The sequence below is a fragment of the Delphinus delphis genome, chromosome 6 (genome assembly GCF_949987515.2).
Source record: "Delphinus delphis chromosome 6, mDelDel1.2, whole genome shotgun sequence".
NCBI classification, from domain to species: domain Eukaryota; kingdom Metazoa; phylum Chordata; class Mammalia; order Artiodactyla; family Delphinidae; genus Delphinus; species Delphinus delphis.
This window is the reverse complement of record NC_082688.1, coordinates 30,750,221-30,774,614: the sequence shown is the minus strand read 5'-3', so window position 1 is coordinate 30,774,614 and position 24,394 is coordinate 30,750,221. Positions and strand designations below refer to the sequence as shown.

The window sequence follows — 24,394 nt, the reverse complement described above, 5'->3', positions numbered from 1 at the left end:
ATTATAAAAGTAAAAACAAATTTTTCACATTATGGCAAGAAATATAAAAACCTCAATTTTCACAAATATAGGAGACAAAAGTACCTTGAAAAATATGGAATATTCAGTTTCTAAAATTCATAGTTGAACTCTCAAGAATATACATCTCTAGTGTCCTAAAAACAAACAGGAATCTGGAAACCCATAATGAATTAGATCTAAAGCCACCATTTCTTAAGGTGTTTACCAATCCCATGGACTGGAAGTTTTAAGTTCAAACAAAAGAGAAAGACTTGGGCCTGAAAAAAGGTGGGATTATATATAAGTTATATAAAACCAAAGAGATAAGGGTTATTATGAACAAACCATATAAACAAAAATTAATGGAACTACAAGGAAAAGTGGACGAAGCTGCAATCATAGATTTTAACACTTCTCTCAGTAATAAGCAAATGAAATATAATAAAAGACAGATGATTAATAAAGTTGATCTAAGGCACATACATAATCCTTCTCAAAACACACAAAACATTTAAAATAGACCACATGCAAGGCTATAAAGCAAATCAAGAAACTTCAAAAGCATCTAGATCACATTCTCTGGAAATTCAAAGATACCTTAAACCAAAAACCCCTGTGCATCCGAAAATATTAAACTCATTGCTCTGGAACTCATGACTCGGAATATATCATATAGAAATTTTTCAAAGATTAGAACTGTTCAAAATTAAAGCCACAATGTTAAAAAAAAGATGTGGGATGAAGCTAAAGTTACTTTTAGATCTTCAAATGTTTCATAGAATATAGTTAAGAATGATATAAGACATGGTCTTATTTGGGTTGAAAATCAGGGAAGTTTTAATAGAAGAGGTAACAATTCGAGGGTCCTGGGAAGAGCATGTCAGGGAGCGGGAGCAGAATGAACTTGAGACAGAAAAGCAAGAGGATATTCTGGGGAGAATGTGTGCATGAGTCAACTAAGGTTTTGTCTGCTTGTGTTCGCAGAATCACTCTGCCTCTATGACCGAAGTTACCTGAAACGGCTGACGTGTCACAAGCTGCTTTTTTTTTTTTTTAAATCACCCTCCAATTCGATACTTCAAGGCACACAGTTACTTGATGTCAAACTGTGAAGACAAGTATTATGTTCATCTAGTTAGAGGCTAATGTTTTGTACATTTTTTGTATGAGGAAGTGATGTAGCTTGCCCTGATTTTTTCTTTTTTTTAGTCAGCTTTAATATATTTATGCCAGAATTTTAAAAAAATTTTCTTCTTCAGGTGTGCATTGAAGAACCACATTTATTCAATGGTTGATGTTGTTTTGTGATATTTGTACACAAACCTTCTTTTCTCAGTTTTATAGACACTGAAATGAAATAATTCACTTTAATCTTTTATTATCACAGTTGCTGCCTCCTCCAGAATTTTTGAATTTAAAAATAAAAAAAACTTCTGAGTTGCAGGGAAGACAATGTTGGTTTATGATAAATCGCAAAATCAATTGTGTAGAAAGAAGTATTGCTTTGAAAAAGAACTTTTTCTGATTCCTTAACATGTGATTGCATTCTAAGTTAAAGTAACATATTAATAAAATCACCTAAGTTACATAAACAATGGCAGGAAATCCTGGATTTGAGGAATGTTGGGTATGATTCTTAGGTAATGGCCTCTCCTGGTTAAAGAAATTCAAGATCTTTTTGCAATTATGTCTTTGGGCTGGCAGGTGACACTGCAGCCTTCTTTCCCAAGAAACTGCCGGTACCAGCGTCCCCTGTCAACTCAGTTTTGTAGATCATATTGTATGGACTTTATATGAAAATGAATATTTTACAGTTTGCACAGTATTATTTTGCAGAAAGGGTATCAGAGCATCTACAACCTAGAGCCCCAGAGCAACAGCTTGACTTTGTGGCTTTTAATTGTTCTAGAATTTTAACTGCATCACATTTTTCTAGCATGGTAATAACTAATGTGTAACTTCCTTGAGAGCGGGAGCTCCCTTGTCTGTATCTATCAGAATGTTTTCTCGACACTTCCACGTTGGTTCTTCTTAGCTTTTTTTGTACATGTTTTTTTTCTAAAGAAAAAAGTTATCACAAAATGTATCTTGGCTCGTGTCCTTTGTTTGAAACTTCATCCACTGGGCAAAGGTATTTGAAGAGTCACAATGACGTGACCTCAATAAGTGTTTATCCTCCTCAGTTCCAGGCCTATGGGATCAATCCTAATAGAGGCATGACTGATATGTCCTTTCATGAAGGAGTGTGTGTTTAGACAAAAGAATTCTTGAAATTAAGACACTCGGAGGCACATTCTGGATGCCTAGCAAGCCACCTTTGTCTTCAGCTTGCCCATAGATACTCCTAAGGTGTCAGTAAAAAGTCAGAATCATTTTTAGGAAAAGTTACCTCAGCTAAAACTCATCCCCCATCTCACTCAGGCCTAAACTTATTTGCACTTACATGTATATACACTCACACACATCTTTTGAGTGAAGTCTGACTAAAAGTTGGGAAAGTGGGCAAGAAAGGAAAGTGTTGAAAGCCCTACTCATCCCCGATGCTACGTCACAACCATAATCTGGTTGTTCAAAACAAGGAACCCAGAGAAGCTGTGATGACCCCAAGGCGGTGCTATACACGTCAGCATTGATATTAGAATCCAGGTCTGCCCAACTCCAAATTCCATTCTTTCCACTACACCAAAATGTCTGCAAACCAAGTCCACATCTTTTCAGAGGTTTTTCAATGTCATCTACCTACTTAGGTATTAGAGTATAATTAGATGGTGTAGCTGACCAAAGCACATCATGAGAAAGAGGCATTCTAGTTATGAGAAGGAATAACTTGTAAGCTCTGAAGCTTCCAATCTCGTATAAACTACCTAAGTATAATGTTGCCCAACTTCACAGTGATTCATCTTCTAAATATATAATTATTTAATAACGGCAATGAGAGCTCAGTTTCATTGTTCATAAGACATTCTGAAAAATACTGGCAGACTCTATTGATTTTACATTGCCCATCTCTTATCACAATGGGAGACCATCTAAATATCTGACTACCAGATATGGCATTTCCAAGAACATAAGTTGACCAAGTGAGGGTTACCCTTCTCCTCCTTTCTCTGGTTTCGATCTGGAAGAACCAATTAGAAGTGTTCTGAGATCTCTGGCCACAGACTCCAGTTTCCTGGCCTTGATATGTTATTGATGACTTCAGTGAGGGATGCTCCACAGGACACGACACTGGGGCACTTGGAACTAAGGACCATCTCTGGGCTCACATCCCTGGGATCACGGAGCCAGTCTGATTCCTCCCATTATGACAAGGCAACCTTAGTGTTACCCCTGATTTAGCCCCAAGTCATTTCACTGGCTTCACATTGATCTTGGAAGCCTGCCATTTGAGATTCATTTCATAAGGCTAGAGACCCCCCACATGGGCCTTTTACCCAGGACAAAGCCCTCTGTGTAAGTAGGAGGAGTGGTCACTATCACCTCAGGATGAACTCTGCAATGAGCTTTTCTTCCTCTTTTTAAAGAAAGTCCAGAGGAGCCTGAGAAGTCTGACTCACTGTGAGAGGGAAGCAGGAAGAAACAAAAGAAAGGCTGATATAGTGTGTGGACATAAGCAACCTCAAGAGACTATCAGCCCCTGAGGATATTTATGACATCTTTCAGTTCTTTGATTCTGTACCCAGAATAGGATCTGACAGAGCCAAGTTTGTCAAATAGACAGGTTCCAGGGTTCCACTTAATTTGTCTGAAGGAGACTGTGACTCACTTGGAAATAAAGAGAATTTGCATGGGGCCTGAAGGTAAATGAAAGATAAGTGTATTTAGATACAGCAATAAGGGTGAGGAAACTGCACTCAGCAGTTATGAAGATGTGGGTGCCTCTCTTGGTAAATTCTAGAGCTCTCTCTAATTAGACTATAATAGACAGAAGGACTGTATGTAGCTCCAGTGAATCAGAAATGCAAGCAGGCATAATGCCATATACAGGAGGAGGAGCAGACATTATTGGTATGATTTAAAGAGCAGAAGAGACAGGAATAGCATTTTTGTTTCCAATAAATTGCCTTGACTTCCCTAGTATATGCAACTACCAGAACTTCGAGGGTGTTTAAGTGTCTTGGAGGCAGACACAAATACCAGATTGCCCTAGTTCGTTGTAAGGAGGTTGCCTTAAGTCTGTTACACTATTCTTGCCCTGCTGAACTCAAGATGTGTACTAGAACGTGTCTGTTATTTACTGTCATCCCTTCTACTATCACGGGAATTTTGGAATGAACATCAAATCTCTTGCTTGCATCCTAGTTCTTGGTCCAAATATCCCAGGATTGAGTGATACAATCATTCAACAGGTATTTAATGAGCATCTATTATGTGTCAAGAGTCATGCCAAGAACTGGGAATATGCAACAAAATTGACCTATTTCTCACCCTTATGGAATTTTGGGTCAAGTGGAAGAAAAGGAGGACCACAAAACATTTAGTGCTTTGAAGGGAGACCTAATTTAGATAGGGCAAGTGTTATGTCTTCTTTAAAGTGACATACACATTACAATGAGTTGGAGATGAATAGACAGAAAGTAACCAAGAGAGCAGCATGTACAAACATCCTGGGGCAAAAACGAGTTTTACACATGTGAAGAACTGAAAGAAAGCCAGAGTGACACCCACTATCGGGTACCATTCCAGGGGAAGTTTAGGGCCTGGGGCCCCCTACCTTTTGCCGAGTCCTTTGTGGAGGTCCAGCTCTTCTCTGTGTTAAGGCAGCCGCCAGCAGAGTGGCCTGTTGTTTCATTCTCCATTGTTCCTTTTCCCTAAACATGGTCCCTGCCATTAAAAATTTTAAAGGCAATTTCAGCAATCTAAGACATAGGCATTCCTAAAGCCCCTTCCTAAAGCCCCTTCCACCTTCTGCATTTTCCTCTGTGTATTAGAGGCCCTCTGACCAATAAGTCATATTAACCATCTTTAAATTCTCTGGGCCTTAGGGACTGTATCTGTATATGCCCATAGGCTTTAAAGATCCTCTCTAGAAATTCTGAAGGCTCCTCATTCCGTTTCTGCATTCCCTCCTGTGCTTCATTAAGGCTTCTTTGTTTCGGCCCTCTCTTCACAATCCTGCAAGAATGCAGTCTCGATAATGTCCAAGTTTGGGCCTATCCCCAGCATCACATCCCAGTTAGGATGCACTGCTGGTTCAGCTGTGCTGGCAGCAGCCTGTATCGGGCCGCCAGGGGTTTCTGAATGAAGCTCACCTGCCTCCTCCCCAGCTCTACCCAGCACCATTCTACATGCTCCTGAAATGAGGAGGGTGGTTAATAAATTTTGAACACCAGCCCAGGTCAGGTTGTGGGTTGCAAGAAATCGATGAAAGAAAGTTTTCCATTGTCTTTGGGTCATCTCTATAAGTTGGCATATTTTTCTTGCAATTAAATAAATCTGAAGTTGAAAAAGGAGAATGGGCCCAGGTCAATCCCATTGGCTGCCCCATTTCAGCAATCACACCTCCAGTGGGGACTTGCCTTAAGGGATTTTGCCCCACCTGACAAGATCAAAAAACAAAATCCCGGGCCTTTAACCCAGGTAACTCAATGGCTGTAACCTTTTATATTGTCTGCCCACATCCCACCAGGTGGGTCTCCAACCCACGACCGGGTCAGGATCGCACAAACAACCTGGGCATAGGTGTGTTTCTTTAACGAGGTTACCCAAAAGACATCTTCCAAACCCAAACACCCAAAACCATTTTTTTTTTTTTTTTTTTTTTTTTTTTTTTTGCGGTACGCCGGCCTCTCACTGTTGTGGCCTCTCCCGCTGCGGAGCACAGGCTCCGGACGCGCAGGCTCAGCGGCCATGGCTCACGGGCCCAGCCGCTCCGCGGCATGTGGGATCTTCCCGGACCGGGGCACGAACCCGTGTCCCCTGCATCGGCAGGCGGACTCTCAACCACTGCGCCACCAGGGAAGCCCCCGAAACCATTTTTTCACTGCAAAACGAAACTAAGTGCTGAAGGTTGGTGGCACCTCCCCAGAGAAATCCCAAGGACGGTCCTATTACAAATGGACCAGGCAGCTGCTTGGATTCGTGCACAGGCTCTCAGCACCAGCAAGAGGCCAACAAACCAACAGGCAAAATTCCCATCTGAACTTACCTCCTGGTTGACCCACCAAAGTTGTTACTGAGCCAGGTTCATTTTTCAAGAGGCACAGCAAGCCAAAACGCTGAGTCACCAAGGCTCGAAGCAGAAGTTTTACTCCCAAGGCAGGCAAGAGAAGAAACCGGAGAACGAACCTCAAATCCACCTCTCAGAAGACAAGGGGCTGGGTTATTTATGGGATGACCAATAAAGAAGCAGGGAAGGCTGAGGCGTGGGGAGAGTGGGGAAAGGTGATTGGGAAAGGGTGCGCGATAATCGTGGTCCTGCACAGGTGTAGCTAAGCTACAGGCCTCTGTACGTTCAAAAGGTCACCCAGCGGACACTAGCACCTGCCCAGCTGGAGGGTCGATGGTGCTACCCTTAACTAGCTCAACTTGAACTATACACAGCTGAGACTCCAAGGTCCTGGAAAATAACTTAGGCAAACATCTTGTTTAGGCTAGGAGCTGCTTGGAGGACATGCAAGTGTTAAAACGACCTTGATTAATGAAGGCAAGTGAAATGGATTTGACTAATCATTACTCAGTTTCAGATAGAACTAGCGGAAAAATAAAAGCAAGGAAATGCGATGAGAAAAGCATGTAAATACATTTTCGAATATTATCTTTATCACACCACATATAAGCTCAAAAAAACATTTATTAATTGATGGTGGAATCATCACTAATTTGTGTCCAGAATTTGACATCCCCTACCCATACCCCATCTTGTAATCAGGGTGTCTAGAAAACCATTTTATTAGTTAAAATATTGCTTGGTTAGCATGAAAAAAAAATTCTTTTAAAGGTGAATAGTGTATACAGATCATTGAATAAGCCATGGGAAAGGCCTGCTGCACAGTCCTGGTCCCATGGCTAAGATAACTTTTCTATTGTTGACCCATCTATATTTCCTCTATTGGTGGATTTTCTTCTCTGACCCAGTTTTTCTCATTCAGGGCAATGATGGATATTCACTAAATCTTTCTCCCTGAGGCCAGAACACACCTCTGGTTGGTCTGAATTTTTCTTTCTGTATGTGTGGTATTATCAGTTAAAGTATTGTAAGGCTCTCTTTCTTTGAACTAGTCTGTCTTTTAATATTATGTGTTGAGCTAACCAAACTAAAAAATTATAAAGACACCATATCCAACCTAAATTCTAGTGGAAGCCATAATATAACAGACAACAGAAGACTGGATTATTTCATCCCTAGCTACTGTGACCTGGGTAGATACTGCTGTCAGGCAGGTGAAATAATAGTTACATGAGTTTTGGAGGAAGACTATAAACTCAATCCCATTGTAAAGTCATCTGTACTTGTGTGGGCTTAGGTATGTTAAAACTCCTCAAGGCTTAGTTTACTCACCTGTAAAATGGAACTAATTTACTGGCTACCTATCCTGTGATGGTTAATTTTATGTATCAACTTGACTGAGCCATAGGGATCCCAGTTATTTGGTCAAACGTTATTCTGCATATGTCTGTGAGGGTGTTTTTGGATGAGATTAACATTAAATTCAACAGACTGAGTAAAATAGATTGCCCTCCCTAATATGGGTGGCCCTCACCCAATCAATGGAAAGCTGAATAGAACAAAAAGTCCGACCTTCCTTTAAAAAGAGGGAACTCCTCCTGCCTAGCTGTTTGAGCTAAGACGTCTGTCTTTTCCTGCCTTCAGTCTCATACTGAAACATCGGCTCTCCTTGGATCTTGAGTCTGTCTGCTTTCGGACTGTAATTTACACTATTAACTATTGTGGTTCTCAGGACTTCAGACTCAGACTACAATTACAGCATCAGCTCTCCTGGGTCTCCAGATTGCAGGTTGCAGATCTGGGGACTTAGCCTCCATAACCGCCTGGGCCAATTCCTTATAATAAATTTCTTTCTCTCTCTGTATATTTATCTTGTTGCTTCTATTTTTCCAGAGAACCCTGACTGAGATTTTGGTACTGAGAGTGTTTCTCAAGAAACAGTTTTAAGGATGAATTTTCTGAATTGGTTCTGGCGTTTCTGGAACTGGCTCTTCAACCTGATTAGATTTAAAGTTGCTAATAACTCTATTTCAAGTAGTAAGGAGAATACTGATAGTCTATGGCATCACCTGGAAATGAAGATATGAAAAATATCACCACTGGATACTCCTCATCAACCTCTTATAAGAAGCAAAGAGGGACTTCCCTGGTGGTGCAGTGGTTAAAAATCCGCCTGCCAATGCAGGGGACATGGGTTCAAGTCCTGGTCCGGGAAGATCCCACACGCTGCAGAGCGACTAAGCCCACGCGCCACAACTACTGATCCTGTGCTCTAGAGCCCGCAAGCCACAACCACTGAGCCCGCATGCCACAACTACTGAAGCCCACGCACCTAGAGCCTGTGTTCCGCAACAAGAGAAGCCACTGCAATGAGAAGCCCAGTCACTGAAACGAAGAGTACTCCCTGCTCGCCACAACCAGAGAAAGCCCGCGCACAGCAACGAAGACCCAATGCAGCCAAAAATAAATAAATTAAATAAATTAAAAAAAAAAAACTAAAAACACAGCTACTATATGACCCAGCAATTCCACTCCTAGGTGTATACCTGGAGAAAACCATAATTCAAAAGGATGCATGCACCCCAATGTTCATTGCAGCACTATTCACAATAGCCAGGACCTGAAAGCAACCTAAATGTCCATCAACAGAGGAATGGATAAAGAAGATGTGGTACATGTATGCAATGGAATATTACTCAGCCATATAAAGGAACGAAATAGTGCCATTTGCAGAGACATGGATGGACCTAGAGATTGTCATACAGAGTGAAACAAGTCAAAGAGAAAAACAAATGTATAATATCACTTATATGTGGAATATAGAGAAATGGTACAGATGAACTTATTTGCAAAGCAGAAATAGAGTCACAGATGTAGAGAACAAACTTATGGTTACCAAGGGTGGGATGAACTGGGAGATTGGGATTGACATTTATACACTACTATGTATAAAACAGATAACTAATGAGAACCAAATGTATAGCACTGGGAACTCTACTCTATGCTCTGTGGTGACCTAAATGGGAAGGAAATCTTAAAAAGAGTGGATATATGTATACGAATGACTGATTCACTTTACTGCACAGCAGAAACTAACACAACATTGTAAAGCAACTATACTCCAATCAAAATTAATTTAAAAATAATTATTGGTTCCAAAAAAATTAATATGAAATTAATGGGGTTGTCATGGAGAAAAGATGTAATGCATGCTAAAGTTCTTGTCTGTTGGGGCAGAAAAGTAAATATACCGATTATATCTCTTACTTTTTTATTATGAAAAATTTGCAAGCATACATAAAAGTAGAGAAAACAAACTTCACTATACCAATCATCTGGATATAATAACTTTTCACATTTGCCAGATTCCTGTAGTATTTTAAAACAATCCCCAGATACTGCAACGCTTCACCTCTAAATATGTCAGTATGCATCTCTAAAAAGTTACTTTTTTACATAACCCCAATACCATTTTGACCCCTAACAAGATAACAATTTCATAGTATCGTTTAATATCCAGTCATATTCAGAGTTCTCTAATTATCCCCCAAATGTCTTTTTACAGTTACTTTGTTCAAACCAGGCCCACACATAGCATTTGGTTGATATGCCTCTTAAGTCCCTTTTAATTTTGAACAATCCCCCAGCTCACTCCAATGCAAAAAGGAAAGCAAAATCCCACAAAGTGAAAAATTCCATATTTTTTCATGCAATTAACTTGTGAAAAGAGACAAGGTGAGTTGGTAATTAACTTGTGAAGAGACCAGGTCATAGAATGATGGACAATCTCTGTTTGTCTCCTTGTAGCACCATTTAAGTTGTTCACTAACTACCACATTAGTAAGAAGTTTGATCTAAGGGCTTGATTAGCTTCAAGTTGAACAGTGTTGTTAGAAATAGTTCTAAGCAGTGCTGGGCGCTCCACATTACATCTTGTCATGAACCACAACAAGTCAAATTGACCATTTTTAGAGATGCTAAATTTGATCAGTGGGTTCAGGTGGAGACAATCTGACCCCTCCATTGCAAAGTGAGGTCCTTATAACCAGCAAGTTATCTACAGGATGATACTTTGTACTTTGGTAAAATTACTCTTGGGTTTAAGGGTGGGGGGAGGGAGGAAGCAAATCAGAAACTATTTAGACATTAACAAAATGAGAACACTGCATATCAAAAAGCCAGGAAAACACAAATATGGCAGAAGGAATGAACTTATTTCAAAGAAGCATACACTGATGAATCAGGAAAAATTAGATTTGACCAATAAACAACCCAAAAGCTATTCTAAGAAAAGGTTAATAAAATAGACAAATATTTAGCAAGTCAGACTGAAAGGAAAAGGAGAAAGCATGCAAATAAACAACAGGGGATATGTAAAAAATTATGAGAAAAATGTGTTCCAGAAAATAGGGGTGAAATTCTGAGAAAATATAAATGACTAGGTTGGCTTCAAAAGAAATTTTAAAGCCCAAACTAGTCAATATGAGAAACTGATCTAGTAGAATTAGATGAATAAGCAAAATTAGTCCATTAATGAATGCAATTCACCACATTAACAGATTATAGGAGAAAAGCATCATGAAAATGATAATAGCTAACTCTGATATAGAAATTGCTATGTGCCCGGCTCTCTTCTAATCACTTTAAATATAGCTCATTTAATTTCACTAAATGATCCAAAGGCACTTGAGCATTTAGCCCCACTCCTGATTAAAATTATAAAAAAGAAATATATTTTAGGAATAAAAAGAAGCATCACTATTCTAAAAAAGAATTAACGTATCTACTGGAAATCTCTAGCAAGGATTACCCTTGATGGTGGCATCAGGAACTCTTCATATCAAATGTCAAATTCAACCCACAATGGTTTAAACAGAAAATGATTTCACAAGTGACTTCAAAGTTCCAGAACATTCATCTAGATTGGCAATACCTGGATCCAAGGTTTCCCTTACCGGGGTACAAAAGGTTATTCAATTTGCAAGGGTATCACAATTTTGAAATAGCAACGTACCTGGTGCATATAAACCAAGATTCAATTTACAAAAATTCAAAGCACATACAATTTTGTCAGAAATATTTCAGATGCACCTGATTCTTTGACTTTGTCCAATTTCCTTCCATTTGATTCAAGATGACTGTGAATCTAGAGAAATCAAGAGTCCCCTCCCCCACCCACATCCCTGCCTTATCCAATTTTTTTGTTTCTCCTCCCCTATCATCACCCTTAGAGTGTGCTTCTGCTCTGAACAAGGTGTTGCCTGAAGAATTTCTGGATCTCTCCCCAGGCGTGCTCCTGGGCTGCCGCGTGGCCCACAAGGTCCCCCCCCCAAAGCAGGGGGCAGAAGAGGCCGCGGCTCCAGGACGCATAGCACAGGGGCAAATAGGGCGGCTCTATGAGGTGGCCCGCCCCGGGGTAGAGCAGCATCCTTCCGTTGCTTCTGCCGTGTCTCCGCAGCTGGTCCAGGGCTTGCTCAGCGTACTCTCTGCTATTGAAGCATTCGTCATCCTCCCCTATAACGAAGAGGATCGCACCCTGGGCCTTTTCAATAGGAAGCACACTGTGTTGATTCAGTGCATCTCGGGGGTTCCCCTTGTAGTGACGGAGGCACAAAGCACCCATGATGTTGAACTCCATGCGCTCCGGCAACGAGGGGATGGGTGTTATAACCAGATCCCGGTACTTGAGCGGAAATTCAAAGATGGCATTGCACCCATTGATGCAGACAGTGGCTGCCACCTCCTTCAGGTAGCAGGCCATGGCCAGCCCGATCTCTGCACCTTTGCTCACAGAGATCACTCCAATTCCTGGCTTTTGGATCTGAAGGAGAAAATAAAGGAAACCCATTACAGGACATTCTCTGAGAAGGAGCTCTCCTACAGGCCAGTAAGCTAGTATGATGGGAAGAGTTTGAAAATGTGGGGTGGGAGTCCTGGCACTAAGGTTTACCGGCTTTGCGACTGAGAGAGAATACTACCTACTTACCCTCCCTAAGCCTTACTGTCTTATGGGGGTGATAATATTACCTGCCTTGTAGGACAGTTATGAAGATTAAGTGAAAAAATAGAAATTAAAACTCTTCACCCAAAGCAGAGCTCTATAAAGGCAAAAAGGGTCTAATACACCAGCAACATTAGACATCACAAGAGCAGAGGCAGGTAAGATTTTTGAAGAATCGAATTCTTCTCTCCAGCTAGTAAAAGAGGTGTCCCAGTTTCTTTCAAATATTAGGTAAGTGTAATTCATACTTAAACAGCATTTTACAGCTACAAAGGAGTTGCATATTTGTTAAACCAAAGGCTAATCCTGGAAGGACTGGGAGTGTAAAGATGAAAGACTTAGATTCTGTAAAAAACTGAATGTCAGTTCCCAGTCCACTAGGAAAAGTAGTAGGTCACAGGAGGGAGTCCTTAACTTTGTGGTGGGCCCAGGGAGCAGAGGGAAGGGAAGAAGTCTGAGGGATGAATGAGGAAAGGAAGGGCATTCTGGACAAACAATAGCAAATACATAGTGACCCTGTGTGTTAACTTTGCTCACAGTTGTATCCCCAGCACCTTTCTATCATCAGAATCAGCTGAAAAAAAAACTTTTAAAACTTGAGCTTTCTGAGATCCAGTTTTTTTGTTTGTTTGTTTTGTTTTGTTTTGTTTTGCGGTACGCGGGCCTCTCACTGTTGTGGCCTCTCCCGTCGCGGAGCACAGGCTCTGGACGCGCAGGCCCAGCGGGGCACGAACCCGCGTCCCCTACATTGGCAGGCAGATGCTTAACCACTGCGCCACCACGGAAGCCCCTAAGATCCAGTTTTTTGAGAGCTACTTCAGTAGGTCTGAGTGGGCCCAAGAATCTGATACTATAAAATATCCCCAAGGAAATCCAGTGTGCATCCACATCTGGGAACCATCCACGTGAGGAGTGGATTGGGAAGTGAGGGAGGAAGGCTATAACTGGAGACGGGAAATTGATTAATGCACTATTGCAGCATAACAGCTGAGCAATGATGAGGGACTAAAACAGCGGCAGGGAGGGTGAAGAGGGTGTGATGTACTGAGAAAGAACCTAAAACACTTTGGGATGGGTTGAGGGTGTGGGGAAAGGAAGAGGGAAGAAACCAGATGGGCACAGGTGACAAGGTGGTTTTATTGAGCGTTTACTATATGCTCGGCCCTCCAACAAGAAAACGGGGATTCAGGAAGTGTAAGTCTCGCTCAAGGTTACAACAGTATCAAGGGGCAGAGGTGGGAATTGAACCTCTTCTGTGGAATCTGACTACAAATTGAATTTTGGCAATTGCCCTTTCTCCTCATACAATGTCACAAATAGTTAAATTTGAAGTGAAAAAAAAATTAACTTGAAAACATTTTACCTGGGATTTAATTCCTTCTAGGCAATCCTTTAAACAGAGCCAAATATGCTTAGGAAAATCACGTGTATATTTGATTATGATGATGATAACACTGAAGATGAGGATACCGGTGATGCTCCAATAGCAAACATATCCTATCTCTTCTTGAGAAGAGTCAAGGCTCCAGGAGAGAACGATGTAAGTTGGGGAGTCAGGATGACTTAACGGTTTGGAGCAAAGACATTGCCCCAAGGGCTCTGTCACTTACTGGCCGTGGAGTGTTGGCCTCTTACTTAACTGAGATGGGTATGCCTTCTCATCTGAAAAATGAGGACCATGTCAAAAGTACTAACTTCGCACAGTAATTATGAGCATTAAATGAGATAGTGCATATAAAGTATTTAGCATAGAGTCTAACAAATAGTCACTTAATATAAACATTAGGTGATACGGTTGTTTTACCCTGTCAGGTTGAACTGTAAGAAATACCGTATATTTGAACATTTTTGAACTAGCAAATGAAGAGAATCATAATATACCCACCATTTATTGTCTTCTTTGTGCCAGTAAGCACTAAGCTGATCCTAACCAACTCAACAATCCTACGAGGTACGTATTATTATCTGCATTTTCACTCAACTGTGTGTGCCCAAGTCTAAACAGACTGGTGATATAGGCAGAACGGACATTTGTGATTTTTGATTTTTTTGGCTATAATGTTGCCAGGTAAAATGAAAAGTATTTTAAATACCTTGGGATGAGCTAGTAGCAAGTTGGCAGCTTCCTCAAAATATTCCAGGTCCACCTCCTGCAACTGCTTGGGCAGGTCTGCGTAGGCAAAATATGCTAAGGCCAGCACTGCAAAGCCATGGGCGGCCAGAAGACTGGCCCGATACTCAACTAGACCCCCGATGCCCCCAAACAAATCAATGAGTCCTGGGAAAGGGCCTGCCCCTAAGAGCAAGAAAAAAGAGAAGAGAATGAGATCACAAAGAGCAACAAGAGGGTCGAGTAGGTGCCAGCGAAAGTACAGGCTGAGCAGAATGAGTTCCACCGTCACACACACAACGAAACGGCTTATTACTTTTAAAATATTGTGGGAAATACTAGTTTGCCAACAGTTTGATGCCCTTTGTTTTTGTTTTTATTTCCATGAACCATGTCTTCTAGATCATGAAAGATTAGTCTCACCTGGAGGGAGGAAAAGGGCTCCTCGCACACGACCTTCTTGGACCTGCACCCGCTGCATCTGAGGGCTGGAGAACCAACGCTGCACCACCTGTCTGGCCCTGGGCTGAACCTCCCCTGACTTTTGTAAATAAACGGAGTCATATAGCTCCAGAGTGATCCAAAAGGGGCTGTTCATCACATCTTTCTTAATCTGCCTCTCAAAAGCCTTCTCAGGCTTCAGAGACCAGAAGAGGCCCATAGGGTGGACCCCCACGTAGTGGCCGCCCAAGGCAGGAGCCTGCTTCAGGTCCAGCTCACCAGCCTTGCTGGCCCTGTAGAAGGCTCTGGACTGGTACAGATTCCCCTTCTCATCCTTCATAGATGCCATGAGTGTCACCGTCTGCAGTGGGGGCAGGCCTGTCACTCGGATGTGCACGGGCTCATCCGCGAGGGCACTTGCTGGGGTGGCTGTCAGCTGGAACATTGGCAACCGGCAAAGGGACCAAGTGGTATTTCCTACCCTGCAGTGAAAGAGAAAACTCTGAGTTGGAGACTTCAGTTCCAAGGAAGAGGCCCAGACAAGGCTTATATTAGGTCTGGCCAAGGCAGATTTCTGGATACTAGTGCAAAATACACAGGACATTTGGACGAGGGAAAATAGGGTGTTGCAGACAGTACTCATTATTCTCATTTTACATATGAGGAAACAGGTTAAGTGACATGCTCAAAGTCTTGTAAATAATTAATAGTAGAACCTGAAATTCAAGCTAGGTCTGACACTACAGCCTCCTGTCTTATCCATTACAACACTGTAGGAAATCTTAGTTTTGTGGTTTTGAGTAAGTTGAGCTTCATATCTTCAGTTGAGATCATTCCCAGGTGACCTATTTCACTGGTGTTTGTTAGGATCCGAGGGGGTAATGCATGATTAAGGGTTTATTGGAAGGATCAGTGCTGCTTTTCAACTCCCATACCTACATAAACAAGAAACATGTTATGCTGTTGTTTCTTTCTTTCTTTTCTCTTTTTTCAGTTTCCAATCCCTCCCTGCCATTGTAAGACGGACTGCCAGCTCTTTTCAGAGTTCCCATTATTTGTTCTTTTTAAGGGAAAATAAAACTTCATGATCTGCTTTTGTGGCTTTCCAACAGAGTGATAAACATAAAATATTGTTTGTAGCAAAGAGAATGAAATATACATTTGATCAGCTATTTCATACTCTCATTTTATGAGCAAAATTTGGGGTACTCTCTCCCTCCTTCCTCCCTCTGTACATTCCTTCTTTCTTTACTTTCCCTCCTTTCTTCTATACCTCATTCCACAAAGGATTTGAACCTGCTTATAGATAAAGGAGGCATAAACAAATAAAAATAAAATAGGATCTGGGAAAATATGAACTAGCATCAGAGACACTGAATGAATGACAGCCAAAGGAAAAAAGGCAATCTCTCAGTTGTGTTGTTCTAATTAGTCTCATAGAAAGGGTTACCAGTTTCTCAAAGGAAAGGAAAAAGTGAGGCCTTTCCAGTATTTTCCTAAAAGAAATTTCTCATATGAAACTTTGACATAGGTATGCATCATTTTTCCAACAATATCTTCACACAAATGGTAGTAACAGGTGTTCTCTCAGAAAGCTTGATCCTCCAAGGGATCCTTGATTTTATTTTACAGAGGAATGCAAAGTGAAGCCTTTGGGGTTTAGATTTGTGAGCAGAAAAGATTCTGGAGAAAATAAACAGGCTCTGGCAGTGCAGGGGCAGAAGAGGGGTTTTAATGCCCAGTTCTTCACTGTTGAAAGCGGGTCTTTGGAGGAAAGAGAGGGTCAAGGAAAAAAGCATTTTGTGCTTCTTTTAAGAAAGTGATTTTCTGCAAAGGACGCACTCCCTCCCACCTGACCCCCATCAACAACCAGCATTACTGACCATTTCAAAACTCATGGTCAATAGAATAATTTGGAATAAATAGAATGATTGTGAATGTTTTCCCTCAATACCAGCAGAGTTCTTGGCAGAAGAAGGTGGCATCAATTCAAACTTCCTGGGTCTTTCATATGTATCAGGGAAATGGGACCTGTAATATGAATAAGAACACCCCACGTCCCATGTGACATTTCAGTGCTCCCTTGGTATTTTCTGATCTGGTCCTTCCTATAACTCTCTGTATCTGCTCTTTCCTTCTTCCCAAAAAGAGACCATTAAGAAAGGGTACTTGCGTGCCCTATTCCACAAATTCTTCTTCCTTCTCAAAACTTCTATATAATTTATTGACTCGATATAGATTTGATTTTCAAATTGAATTAATTTGAATTAATTAACATAAGTACTCTCCTGCATTCCTGCGTGCATCCCGCATCTGGTCTTATTCTTCCAGGTGGACTGCAAATTCTTCAAGGGCAGCAACTATGTGTTAAAACTTTAGGAACCCTATTGATACTCATATAGTAAATTATACAATGTGCATGCTTCAGAGTTATGAAATTCATAACAGGGGCAGGAAAAAATAGCACCAAAAATGTAATTAAAATACTTTACTTACATAGTGCTTTTGTAATATAAAATATTAGACTCTCTTCCCAAGTCAGGGTCCCTCTTTATCTGAGAACTGCTCCCTAAAGCCCAGAGATGGACCCTCAGCAGCTATGTTTATACCATGTGACCTCCACCCCGGGGGGCCGTTGCTGACAGGATCAGGACTGGATACCTGATTCAAGGTGTGCCAGGGATGTTCCCCCCTTGCCAGTTTGGAATGGAGACCCAGAGTCACCAGTCACTCTATCAAGGTAAGGACTAAAGGTGTAGCAAGAAGGCACCTAGGTAGCAAAATTTACTTCCATGACCAAGTCCCTGAAGTCCTAAAACTTTGCACTCTAGGTGCCCTCTTGCCTCAGCCTAGTCTTAGCCTTGGACTCTTTTTACATGGCTGTATCCATAAAATTCAGAAGCTGTAACCAGATAATCACAGAAAGACAGTCTTGCAGTAGAGTATGGGAGTTTGAGGAAAGAGAGAAAGATACAGGGACAAAGAGAAATTAGATTGCTCCTATCCTGAGAAACCCCTGAAGAAAGAAAGGGTAGGTCATTTAGAAGGTCTGTGGTTATATAAATAAGTGTCAGAGAAAAGAGAGATGGAAGAAGATAGGTTTCAGAAGACTTCAGTCTTTGAAAGGAATCTATCTTAGAGCTAGAATTTTATTTTGGGGTCTCAGCACTTAGCTGACTATGCTTACTGTTTTGTCTCCTAATTTTTCTGGAGCTCCTGTTAAATGTGTTAAGTTATTGATTCTGACTTCTCAGAAATTCCCCATAATGGTCATTAGTATTCTATGTCTAGATTTTTGCCATTTGCACCAAGGTATATGCAAGGGGTTAGATTATAATGAAACTTCCTATAAGAAGCAGGCGTTCTCCCAAGAGCACGTGAAACAAAGAGAGAAAGAGAGAGAGAGGTCACTTGATAAGTCAACAGTGTGTGCTTGTGAATGGTGTGTCAGGTTTCCTGACCAAAGACTAGGAAGCAGCCACATGATCAGCAATCCCACAGTCACTGCCTTTGGAACATGGGCTAAACAAAGTCACTTTTCACAGGCTGACAAGATAGGGTGTGCCCACATGAAGATCTGGTAGGGATCCAAGGCACAGTTTGACAGATTACCTCTTCAGAAGCTGGTTGTAAGTCTATCAGACCTCAGACTTATTCAAGCCTTGTGCCATCTGTTCTTTATATAACACCCCCTTATATATTCAAGAAACAAGAAAAATCCAGGATTTAAATACATACACATGGGGACTTCCCTGATGGTCTAGTGGTAAAGAATCCGCCTTCCAATGCAGGGGACACAGGTTCAATCCCTGGTTGGGGAACTAAGATCCCACATGCCACGGGGCAACTAAGCCCACACGCTACAACTTCTGAGCCCGGGAGACTCAACTAGAGAGCCTGCGTGCTGCAAACTACAGAGCCTATACACCACAGCTAGAGAAGAGAAAAACCCGCATACCACAACTAGAGAGAAGCCTGAGCGCTGCAACAAAAGATCCCACCTGCTGCAACTAAGACCTAACGCAGCCAAAAATAAATAATACATACATACACTTGTACACACACACACATACATGAAAAAAGATTTGATACCTATACACCAGGGATTCTCAACTGGGTTTCTGAGGAACTCCGAGGCTCTGCAAAATGTCACTAGGGTTTCCACAAGAGCTCTTAATTGGAAGAAAGAGAAACAGTTTTTGAACTTCAAGTGTGATGTGATGATAGTGCATGCAATGATGGAGGGAGACAGTCACTGAGCTGTTCCTTTACATGTTGTTCAGCCCCATAGGGTGGTGTGTGAAAGGACCACGTACAATTGGCTGAGACCATTCTCAGTTTGGGATGCAAGATTAGGGGAGGCTGTTGATGGCTAGTGGCGAGCTCGATGTGGAGAAGAGCATGGTGGGCTGATGTGTGCCTCTCCTTCCTGAATTACCTCCTCCAAACTCCCCTTATGCTCCGTGGACTGAGTTAAAGGAGTGAACAAACTCTATTGGTGTAATATGGAAGGGAAGTTGCATTCCGAAAAATGAATTTTTACACACTGTAGTCAGCTGCACCCTGACACTTTGTTATTATTTGTAAACATTGTGAAGTGTGGATAGTGTAAGAAGAGAATTTTCATACGGAATTTTTTTTAGGGAATTTTTCTCATTTTGTTACTTATTATGAAACTCTTTTATATTTCAGTAAGCATTCCAAATATGTCTGATGGTCCAATGGAGTGATAAATTTGAGGGTAAATTTAAAATGGGAAGAAGGGAATTGAAGGACTAGGGACAAAACTCAGAAGATTAGTGATGGAGAACTGCCATTTTCTGAGTCATTTGACAAGAGGCCACACACTGAAACACTCTGTCTTTACAGTGAAGCTACTTATCAGTGGAATTTACATCAGCTGGTAATACAAGATGTCCTGTTGCATTGGGTATGGTCTTTAACAAAAAACTAAAAAATGCAGCAATGGCTCCAGGAAAATGGAAAAGACAAATAAAATATCACAATTATTTGACAAGTAAAGGGGCTGGTAATTTTAAGTGGCGTTTGGAATTCAGCTCTCCCCTCATTTCCCTTTTTTCTGTAACAGCAAACAACTATTGAGCACTTACTAATGGCTAGTCACTGGGTAATATGAATCCACATAGTAAAGTCTTTTCACTTTTCAGTACCCTTTTATGACCATTATTTCTCTTGACCCTTGCAAAAAACCTGTGGGAATAAAAAATTATTATTATCCTTACATTGTAAATTAGGAAATTGAGCTCAGCTAGTTAAATGACTTACCCAAGCTTGCCTATGTTGTTAATGATGAAGCAAGAATTTTAACCAGTACCGTCTGACCCTACATATAAACCTTACTTATCTTCCCCAGATGAGGGTAGACATATGAGAGCTCATTCTTTTCCCAGCCTCCCCCTCTTGTTTTTCTTTCCTACTTCTTCTTTGACCTTAACTTCATCTTTCCCTTTCCCTAACTCTGAAGCTTTTAGTTAAATACATACCCTGGTGTACAGGGTGGCAGGACTAGTAATGGAATAGTAGGAGTAAACTTTAGTCCACAAACCCACACGTGCATGAAATGTAATTTTTTTTCTATTTTTCTAAATTCACAGTAATTTCTATTTTGAGTCCTTGTTCCTCCAGATGGCAGAGATATAATCACAGAATTCAGAGCATCCTGCTTTTCCTGGGAGCTCAAGGAAGCTCCCTGTGACTGTGGCAGTGCTCAAAGACTTGGGGTTGGGAGACCCTATTCATGTTACTATGCATTCTTCTAAACCTGTTTTACGATGGATACCAGTGGTTCCAAATTCGGATACCTATAGGGGCCAGGCAGGTAATATAAATTTGTAGATAAAGGACAGAGATGAACAAAATGTAAGACTGCAGTGAACCTAAGACTACCTGCCCATCTAATGCATTCAAATGTATTCTATTAAAAAAATGCACACACACAAAACTACCCAACAACAACAACCAACCAACCAAAGGAAAAAACAACCCAAGGCATGGACCAAACGAAATACACCAAATGAAATACACCCATTTGTGACTTCTGAAATTCACATCATCTATTAGGCTTTTTGCAACATAAAGGCCAGGAAAAAATTTTTGTTTTTCTCTTTCCTGAAGCAATAAGTATCAACTGATCTCCCTCTGGAGGAAGAAGGAAAACAAGGTCAAATAAAAATACAAGAATGTGGGGATGGGAAGTGGGAGTGAGGACCCAGCCATTCATATTTCCAGTGGTATATGGCAAGTTAACCCTGCCCTCAAACCTTCTCCTTGTCACCTCTCACCATGCTGAATCTTTACAATCTTTTCCTGCTTTCCCTGTATTCCATTTCTATTGTCTTATTCTAATTGAATCCCAACTAATCCACATACTGCTATAGGGATTAATATCTTTGTTAGTTGTTAAGGCTTATTGCCTGCCAGGGCCCGTCCCTCACAGATATTCAAAATAAGTTGTAAGAAGACTTAAAACTTATCCTGTTCAACACTCAATTGTCATTATCATCAATGAAGCACCTACACTGTGCGGGGACACCCAGATGAAGAGGGCTGTCCCTCCTCTGGGCTCTCTCTCTACCATGTCTCCCAGAGCACTTAATTCTTGAACTTAATATTAATGAGTAATGTATGCTGTGTGTACGCTCTCCTGTTACTTTGTAAATTTCTTGAAGGCAGGATCCTGTCTATGTGTCTTTGTCGCTTTCACTGCACAGGAGCCCTTCACATCCCATGTATTCATTAAATGATTGTGCATTTTCCTCTCCATTCCCATAAACTCTCATCCTTTTACCCAATTATTTCTCTCTCTTTACAGTTGCTTTTGCTCCCCAGTCTAATCTCGACAATGTTGTCAGACAGATCTTTATAAAACTCAAAAATAATCAATTTTCTCATCTGCTTTAAACTTCCAGTGGCAGCCAGATTCATTTGAGGATAAAGTCTAAATCTTTTGTCCTAGCACTTAAGACTCTTTGCAGGGGAATGGCTCTACCATAGCACCCTCGAGACCTTCCATGTTTCCACAGGAACAGCTTGAACCACCATATGACCTAAATCTGGGTGGAATGCCTTGTGATCCTCCCAGGAGCATGGCATGAGAAGCAGTCTTTACAAGAGGCTTCACAAGACAGTTTTCCCATCTGTCTCTCCCTATCTTGTGGGAGGCTGCCATGAGGCAGCTTTCCCATCCACCTCCCTGGTTCCAGAGAGGCATGGGACTCTCCATCTCATACTTACACCCCTTTAGGGCAGAGCTGCAGGCTCTAGGACCACTGAGTTGCAGTCTAGGATCAGCTCCTCAGCCACTGAATATCTCACAACTCTGTTGAAGACGTCTGGTTCCTTTTGCTTCAGTTCCATCCTTTTGGTGGGTGAGACAAGGACCCAGAGAGCTGCACCCTTGGCACCTCTTGCCTTCACTGCCTATATAAGTAATAAACTGTCTGAATCTAAAAGGGGCTCCTTATTTCTTTTCCAGCTGAACCTGTCAGTCTTGGACTTGGACTTCCCTTTGTGTTTGACACGCTTTATCATCTAATTCAATCAAAGCCTTTCACCACCACCCTCCAATCTATTTACTAGTCTAAGCAACCATCTCATTACAAACTAGCATAGGATATTGTCAAAATCTGCTTCTTTATCTGTCTCTCCCTTTTCTGCTCTATCCAATATAGTACCCACTAGCCATGTACAGCTACTTAAATTTCAATTCACTTAAAAATGCATGAAATTGACATTTAAAAGTTAGCTTCTCATTCACACTAACCACATTTTAATTGCTCAGTAGCCACATGTTACTAGTGGCTACTGTATTGGACCATGTAGCTATAGAATATTCCCATCACCACAGAATATCCTACTGGACAGCACTACTCTGGATTGTAAAGCATTCCTCACGGGCAAGAATTATACCTCGTTCAACACTCTACTTCTCAGTTCCTAGAATAGTGCCAGTACATAGTGATCGCTCAGTAAATGTTTGAGGAATGAAGTGAAAGAATAAATGATAGATAAAAAAGCACAAAAAAAAAAGTTGAGTGACATATCTCAGAGAGAGTGTGAAGACAGAACAGAAGCCCAGTTGAATATTTATAGGCTACTTCTGAAGATGGAAAATTCCTCAAAATCCAATGGCATACAATTTCCAGGGTTCCTCACTTCTTTGCAGCAGAAGGCAGGACTGTCCATGAAACAGTTAATGTACACTGCAGACTGTCAGTGAAACCAAATATAGAAAGCAGCCAGAGGGCAAGAAACAAGAACTCAGCTGCCTCTCACAGGCATAGCCTCCTGGTGGCTGGAGAGGGAGCCCTCAGCAAAATGGAAGCAATCTGATAGGGTCTGAAAGCTGATAGCTGCATTGCTGAGCACGTTTCAGACCCCCCCAGAGTCCCAGGGGGAAGGACGGGGATCACGCCTGCACCACTGGGAGACCTTGACCTGTTAGAGGAAGGGCAGTCAAGAACTGGCGGGACATCAACACATCAGAAGGCAGGAAACAAAGAATAAAAGAGAGCGAAAGGTCCCGTGGAAGTTAAAATTACCATATTACCAATCAAGAAACAAAAATTCCATTTCCTTTAGGATCCTGTTGCTTTTCTTCCTTCATCACAGCACTTCCTCCTCCCAATAAAGCCCAGAGAAAAATTCTTTGAGTCAAGAAACATCTCTCCAGGGACTTCCCTGGTGACGCAGTGGTTAAGAATCCGCCTGCCAGTGCAGGGGACACGGGTTCAAGCCCTGGTCCGGGAAGATCCCACATGCCACAAAGCAACTAAGCCCATGCGCCATAACTACTGAGCCTGCGCTCTAGAGCCCGTAAGCCACTACTGAGCCCACGCACCTAGAGCCCGTGCTCCGCAACAAGAGAAGCCACTGCAATGAGAAGCCCGCGTACCACAACGAAGAGCAGCCCCTGCTCACCGCAACTAGAGAAAGCCTGCACACAGCAACGAAGACCCAAAGCAGCCAAAAATTAATTAATTAATTAATTAAATGTAAATAAAAAACAATCTCTCCATTGGTCACATTAGGCTGGACCCTGACTTTTGCAGCCAAGTGTGCATTTCACCTCCAAAATAGTCTCTAAACAGTCTTCTGGTTAGGTTTATGCATCTGACATAAATCAGCGTTTGAACAATAAACTACCTGGGATAGTAATTTCTGGTTCTTCAGAGAACTGTGCTACCCACTGAGGTGAGCGAAACATACACAGAAAGACAAAGCAGCCTTCCCCGGTTCCCTGCTGCTGAAATCAGAAAGCAGACCTTTTCTACTTGGCCACGACAGCCCTGACTCACCCTGAATTCGGCTGCAGGAAGCAGTCTGGAGCGGGATGGCTTACTGAGCCGGCTAGAAGCACTGGACACTTGCCTATTGCTTGCTAATTTAGATCGTTCAAAATACCCCAGCCTACTGTTCAAAGTTGAGATTGTCTCCATAGAAACCATCAGCTGCTCCTTTTTTTTTTTTTTTTTTTTAAGTTCCCAGGGACAGGGCTACGAGCACGTGCTGCCACAGGGTCTGGGCAGAGGCTCTGTTTAGCTGGTGTGCCTTTCAATCCAGGTGTTTCATAAAGGAATGTTTCATTTCATCACATAGGTCTGGTTTCTACACCTCTTCCCTGGACTCCTCCTCTCAACTCCTGGCTCTCTTC

General features: G+C 41.7%; 2 protein-coding genes across 5 annotated transcripts in view; one reads left to right on the top strand and one right to left on the bottom strand.

Moving 5' to 3' along the window:
* PLPPR1 (phospholipid phosphatase related 1) overlaps window positions 1–8,545 on the top strand; it is a 272,467-nt gene extending 263,922 nt beyond the window's left edge. The window contains exon 8 of the mRNA XM_060014422.1: window positions 985–8,545. Within this exon, the coding sequence (XP_059870405.1) occupies window positions 985–1,017 (33 nt within the window). The 3' untranslated portion in view covers window positions 1,018–8,545. The remainder of the gene's footprint in view (window positions 1–984) is intronic.
* A 918-nt stretch (window positions 8,546–9,463) lies between these two features.
* LOC132427203 (acyl-coenzyme A amino acid N-acyltransferase 1-like) lies at window positions 9,464–24,149 on the bottom strand. 4 transcript variants are annotated; one of them, XM_060014419.1, is made up of 4 exons: window positions 24,039–24,149; window positions 14,704–15,203; window positions 14,264–14,466; window positions 9,464–11,990 (listed from the first exon to the last, which is right to left on the bottom strand). In XM_060014419.1, the coding sequence occupies exons 2-4, from the start codon at window positions 15,164–15,166 to the stop codon at window positions 11,397–11,399; spliced, it is 1,260 nt and encodes a 419-aa protein (XP_059870402.1). In that variant the 5' UTR covers window positions 15,167–15,203; window positions 24,039–24,149; the 3' UTR covers window positions 9,464–11,396. The 4 variants fall into 4 exon arrangements, with proteins under 4 accessions (XP_059870402.1, XP_059870404.1, XP_059870401.1 ...); XM_060014421.1 differs by lacking the exon at window positions 24,039–24,149 and adding an exon at window positions 23,887–24,022; XM_060014418.1 differs by lacking the exon at window positions 24,039–24,149 and adding an exon at window positions 23,291–23,871.
* Between the last annotated feature and the right edge of the window lie 245 nt (window positions 24,150–24,394).

Coding starts and splice junctions, on each gene's coding strand:
- LOC132427203 (XM_060014418.1), bottom strand. CDS start 23,313: ATGGAATTTTTGTTTCTTGATTG. Junction 15,204..23,290: donor GAATTTTTGTTTCTTGATTG/GTAATATGGTAA, acceptor CTTTCACTGCAG/GGTAGGAAATACCACTTGGT. Junction 14,467..14,703: donor AGCCCTTTTCCTCCCTCCAG/GTGAGACTAATC, acceptor TCTTGCTCTTAG/GGGCAGGCCCTTTCCCAGGA.